Source organism: Aplidium turbinatum, chromosome 18 (genome assembly GCF_918807975.1).
Source record: "Aplidium turbinatum chromosome 18, kaAplTurb1.1, whole genome shotgun sequence".
NCBI lineage: Eukaryota > Metazoa > Chordata > Ascidiacea > Aplousobranchia > Polyclinidae > Aplidium > Aplidium turbinatum.
In genome coordinates this window covers 3,459,458-3,465,649 of record NC_137489.1, presented here as the reverse complement: position 1 = coordinate 3,465,649, position 6,192 = coordinate 3,459,458, and the positions used below count along the sequence as shown (strand labels likewise).

Below are 6,192 nucleotides of genomic sequence, written 5' to 3'. Positions count from 1 at the left end.
CGTGCTAGGAATATCATGTTCAGTGGCAAATAAATGTCGGATTTGGCAAAAATATAGTCTTCTGACAGGCAGCTCTTGGCTCTTTCTGCAAATAAAAAAAATTGAGGCGTAGCCTGCAGCTTCACTTTTCTTTGAAGTTGATAAAAATCTTTGTGCTTTATTGCTAAACGGCTAATTGTTGGTAACTGCAGGAATGTATTGTAACACATTTAGTAACTTTTGCTTCACCTGATTTGAGAATGGCTTCTCAAGATTCGTTGTTATTTTATCATAGCATCCAAGCCATTTTAAAAAGTTGGACGGCATTGCAGCTTGCTGTATCTCATTCATTTGCTGGACCACATAGTAATGAGAAGGCTCAATGGTTTGTTGGAGTTGTGGATGCATATTTTAAAGAAAACAAGAACTTAGACTCTTATGAAGTTGAAGAGCTTCTTGACAGTGTTATGATGAATGATTTCAATACAATACCAGAAGACAATAGTTCCAAAGAAATATCATCAGATATATGCAAAATGTACAAGTTGTGGGAAGACGGTAAATATGATGAAATAAGAAATAGACTTTCTTTGCTACCCTGTGTAAATTTGGGACAATGTGTTTCAACAATCATCAGCACTGATGAAACAATGCAAGATATAGATGAACAGGAAGATATATTAAGTCAATTGAAGATTTGTAAACCCAATGCACAACTATCAGCATCTGAAAAAAATATGACCGATCCATCAACATCACAACTTCAAAATTCAAAACATGTTGAAGATGATGGTTGGACTCACGTAACTAGAAAAAGGCATCAAAAATAATGTTTTACGCTGTAAAAACTTATACAAAATGTATAGCGTGCTTTCAATATTTTTAAAGGACTAAAACTAGCATTCTGTATTTTTCCGAGTACATAGTTGATTTGTACAACTTTTCTATTCATTTTTTTAGAAAATTTCTGCCTGTATTTGATAAATAAAATGCATTTATATGTACAACAAATGTGTTGCATTCAAGCAATTCTCACTTCTTCGTATAAAAGTAGTTTTGCCATCATTTATTCACCTACATGAAGATTAATGCTTTTCTGATCTCAGTTACAGGATGCATTGGTTTTATGGCAGATATCTTGTGCCACAAAAGCAAATGCAAACATGATGCCATTGCTTTCATATGTTTGCGAATGTTGTATTTTGATGACATGTTTACTTTAAATGCCTTCTTTTTATTGAGCTTGCTAATCTCATCAACATGCTGCTACGTTATTGATTGCAATAGCCAACCTGTTAACTTTTTGCATTGTAGAAAACTTCATAGGGTTTATGTAACTGCTGATAGCATGGTTGGTGTGGAGGTTATTGCAGAAGACATTCCAAAGTTTCAAGAGTTTTTGAAGTCGATCAACCAACTTTCAGATGATATTACCCCGCAAATATCAAGCCTAATCCAACGTGTAGAAGATGGAGATTTGACAATTGCTAATGGTGTTTCTCTTTTAGACGTTAAATATAACTCTCTTCTTAGTTACATTTTGGAGACAATAACAATTGTTTTGCATAAAGTTAGTGGCATTAATATTGCTGATGCTGAAACAGTTAATAGAATTGTTGAATTTCGTACCGTTTTAGAAAAATTGCGCCCATTGGAACAAAAACTAAAATATCAAATTGATAAAGTTGTTAAAACTTCAACAGAACCCAGTGTACTTGCAGAAAATGATCCCCTTAATTTCAAGCCAAACTTAAATAATTTTGGTGATTCTGATAACGAAGAAAGCGACGATGAAAATACTGAAAGTGGAAAACCTAAAAAGTACATCCCCCCACATATTGCAGCAGTGAAACTCGATGAGCATAAAAAAGAAAATAGTGCTAAGAAGGCAAGAGAGCGAATTCTTGCAAAATCATCTATCATTTCAGAACTAGTGGAAGAGACCAGTGATATGCCAACAGAATATTCCCAACGTTCAAGTGTCAAGGCTCGGGTATTAAAAGAAAAAAGTGAGCGCCAACAGTTTGAAGAAGAAAATTTGATGCGTTTAAATGTGACTAAGAAGCAACGATCAAATGAAAAGAACGCATTGCGAAAGTCCGAGTTAGAGACAATTGCCAACTTTGGAAACAGCGATTTTTTGCATGATGATCAAGGTAACATTCAAAAAAGAAAACGAAAATCAAAAGGATTTAAAAAGAGTGGGAAATCTAAAAAAAGAAAATTTAAATGAGCTGAGTTTTTCAAAATGTTATGTTACAAAAATAAATGTCATTAGATGAAACCTGTGTGTTGTGTCAATGTATTGTATAATGTATATTGACTCTTAAACTTAAATTTTGATGTAGTGGATTTGTGTATTAATGTTTCTAACTCCAAATTGTTAACTGTATAATTTTATTTGATGCTATTGAAAAGCAGGATTGACTACTGCATCTCAAAGATAGGTGTGGCTGCAGTGGAAATTACCAGATGAGATGGTATTTTTGCGGGTGTATGCAATTTATTTAACTTAAAAAAGTTTGCATTGGAGACTGCTCAAATACCTAACGATGCCTTCAGATAGAGTTCTGGAATTGCATTATCCTACATAGGTTGACAAAAGTGACCTTTTTTGACGCTAGACTATTTTTTATTTGTGCGTATCTAGTGCAGCTATTTTATTTGGTTACCAATGTGGAAACTTTTTAACGAAGTGGAAGTTTGTTTTTTAATTTGTGTAATAGTGATTCAATTCAGTTGTCAAGCGATTTTGACTCTAAACTGTTGAGTTCTGTCTCTGCCTAGCTATTAAAGAAAAGCTAGCACCTATGGATACAGCGAGACAGGTGTTGGCAGTTCTGCTTAGTTTTGGTTTTATGTGAGCTGTTGCATAATTGCAAGAAGTGTACATCGCATATATAGTTAAAGAGTTGACAAGCTACAAATATCTAACAGCTGTCTGTTAAAAATTTTTCTTCGATTTAATTTGCAAATTATTAGTGTTTGAAATTAATAGATTACCCTTTTTCTTGGATGTTTTAATTCAACTAAACCATGCTTATTTATGGAAATGATTTAATTAAACCACAAGACATAACTGTATTCCTTTAGCTATAAACTCACCATGGATCTGGGCCTACTGGATAGAGGCAATCTTGTATAAAATAATGAGCTTTATGTTAATCTTCATAGTAAGAATATGTGGCATGGCTATTGTTTGATTTTGGTTTGTGCTGCTCTGAAGATATTCGTACCTTTAAAGTGGGATATTTTTCATTTTTAGATTTCTAATAGCAGTTGTGGTAATAATGTCATTTCTGGAAGCATGAATAACAAAATCCTATTGGTTCTAACAAGGCGACTTCATTGCTGTCGTCTGCTTTTCTCGAGCGAAAGTCCCTCAGTAAAGGATGCTTTACCTTCTAACTTGGTTCTTTTTGGAATTTCAAAAGAGCGTTTTCAACCGCAAGAATGCGATACAGAAGTACAACCACCGACAGATTCCATTCCTATTATCCGAAAATGTGTCACTCCAATTCCAAAACATAGCAAAGCTATCAGCGTTTGGGTTGATAAGATAACTGCAGCTAAACCTCAGCATACATCAGCGGCTCACCTTCATCCTTTACTATTTGGAGTTCATCCACGAATGGACGTCCTGCATCAAGTTGTTCGTTGGCAGGAGCGTTATCGTGAAGTAGACTACGCTTGGTCTCGAACAAGAGCTGACTTCGGCCGAGGAAAGCGAAAGCCCTGGCCTCAGAAAGGGACTGGTCGCGTACGGCAAGGTAGCATGACAGCCCCCGGTTGGAAAGGTGGAGGAATCTGTAGAGGTCCAAGAGGACCCCGTTCTTTGTTTTACCAGTTGCCTGAATCAGTATTGGTCAAAGGACTGGTTATAGCTCTAACTGTAAAGTTAGCGCAGGACGATCTCATCATTGTTGATAGTTTGGACATGCCAGAAGAAGAAACGGAAGAAACATTGTACGATTTTATTGAGAGCAGAAATTTGTCAGAAAACTCAATACTTTTTGTTCACAGTGAACAAAATAATCCCGACAACTTAAGTCGGGTCCTGACCGATTCTAAAGTTTTGTCGCTTATGCCCTCACAAGCACTGAACGTTTGGAGCATGCTAAAGCACGATAAACTTGTTTTACCCATTGAAATCTTAGATGATATTGAAAGAAAGCTTATTTGGCGAATGACGAAATACTCTTGGCTCGGCCAATCTCACAATTTCTACAAAGACATGCCAGGAACTGAAGGACTAAAAGCAGAAAGGCATCGTGAAACTTATAATGCTGCCTATGAACATCCACGTATATCTGAATAGCAAATGCATTCTATCTTCGATAAAACATCTTTGCAAAATGTACACGTAGCATGTAACATTCGTCGCTTGTTTCTCGTCGAATTTAACTCCGTCTTTCGTTAGACCTAAAGCATATAGTATAGTGCGGTAATTTGCAAGTTACTGCGTAGTGTCAGTATGTCATAATCTGTAAAGTTATCAAGTTGTAAACCTCCAAAGTATTCTTCAAACTTAGAAACTTCAAAAGTTTACAACAAACTATAAGTTGGTATTCAGTTTTTCACGGCTTTTGTGCTTGTATTATTTCTCAAGACTGCGCAAAAACGCTGTGGTCACATCAAACGGTTTGCAAGGATATGCAAATGCATCTACAGTCTCCGTCAGCTTTAGAAACTTTTTTTTTTCTGAAGATTGCAGAAGCATAAAACTTTTCCGTAGCATTGTCTGTATGTTTGCGGACGACATTAAAAGCAGGGATATCTAAAGAAGGGGATACGAAGGCTTTTATTATGTCTGACAATAGAAGGGCTTTTGTTTATCGTAAATAATCTGTGTTTATCGTAAAATGACAATTGGCACCGATAGTAGTTTAATAAATCTTTTTATGATAACTTGCATTGCGCTATTAGCGTCAGGCCTGGATATTCACAGCATGCTCGTGGTTGCTTGTTAATTCAACTACCCATATACTTGCTTTAATCTAGCCTACTGCAAAGGCTTTCTAAAGAAAAACAGCTTACTGGCAACTTTTCAACTGCCTTTGTCAACAAGTGTTCTTTAAATATGCTCTACGTAACATTTGCTAACTGTCTTCTGTAGCTCATTGTACCAGCTGCACTACAAAACTTTCTACGATTTACAAAAGAACCACATGTTTAAAGCACTACAAACTACCGTCCTGGTAGTGTCATGAGAATAAGGCAATCGCTGCGAGCCTTCATATCCCCTTTTCTAGATATCCCTGATTAAAAGTGAACAGTTTGGTTTTAAGCGAATGTTTTACTTTTATCTAATTTCTGTAACCGCGGTTAGGCTATGTTATCAATCGTACGGGCTTAGTGAGAGAGGTATGTGTAGTGTGGACTTTGAAGATAGAGATGCGGAGGAAAATGGTTTGGAGTAAAATCCTTGATCTCCCACGCTAGCGGTAGAACCCGTCGTAAAACAAAAAGTTTTCAGAGTTACGTTGCATAGTTTTGAATCTGGGTGGTTGCTTTCGTGATCCTACCATGTAATTCGGTCCGAGCTAGCAAAAGGTGCCATTTTTACATTCGACGACGAATGTCTGATGGCATTTCTCCACGCCACATGGTCCTGACGGAAGGGCTCGGCCAGGCCCTGGAGGGAGTTCTCTTTGCTTGGTGAGGCCCGTTTCGAAGGAACAACTTCGACATCGGAGATTAGGTCTGCGGAGGCTGCAAAGCAGGTCTGCTTGTAATGAATGGAAAACGTCACGTAAGTTGATGCGGGCAGTCCAAAAAATTATATCGATTTTGCGGTGTGCGAAAGTCTTCATTTAATCGTTTAACTTCATCAAATTCAAACGTCTGCTTTCACTCTTAAAGTAAAGTCTACTCGGTTTCGTTTTGACATTTAATCGAAAGAAGTGCGACAAGATTACTCTAAATATACTCGAAAATCTGCAGCCTCAAGCTAAGCCAAAGAACCACTCACTGACTTCAACACCATTCGTCATATCACATGACTAGGGAACTTTGTTCCGAAAGCTAGTGCAACTCGCTATTGCCACAGCGAACTCGCAGCATCAGGCTAAAACAGATCGTTAAAATCTACACCGTGAAATACTCGAAAATATTTGACTTGGATACCAGTATCGAAAGTTAACATGAACATTTACCTTCAGAGTTTGAAGGGACATCTCCTGGTCTTGTTGTTTCACGTACCGTAGACAAAGT

General features: G+C 37.0%; 3 protein-coding genes across 3 annotated transcripts; all 3 read left to right on the top strand.

Moving 5' to 3' along the window:
- Positions 1-239: 239 nt before the first annotated feature.
- LOC145787887 (pre-rRNA-processing protein TSR2 homolog) lies at positions 240-809 on the top strand. Its single transcript, XM_082599726.1, has one exon. It carries the CDS (start codon positions 240-242, stop codon positions 807-809), a length of 570 nt encoding a protein of 189 aa, XP_082455852.1.
- Positions 810-812: 3 nt separating this feature from the next.
- LOC145787322 (neuroguidin-like) lies at positions 813-3,245 on the top strand. Its single transcript, XM_082599045.1, has one exon. It carries the CDS (start codon positions 1,058-1,060, stop codon positions 2,210-2,212), a length of 1,155 nt encoding a protein of 384 aa, XP_082455171.1. The 5' UTR covers positions 813-1,057; the 3' UTR covers positions 2,213-3,245.
- Positions 3,245-5,320, top strand: LOC145787323 (large ribosomal subunit protein uL4m-like). Its single transcript, XM_082599046.1, has one exon. It carries the CDS (start codon positions 3,287-3,289, stop codon positions 4,295-4,297), a length of 1,011 nt encoding a protein of 336 aa, XP_082455172.1. The 5' UTR covers positions 3,245-3,286; the 3' UTR covers positions 4,298-5,320.
- Positions 5,321-6,192: the final 872 nt, after the last annotated feature.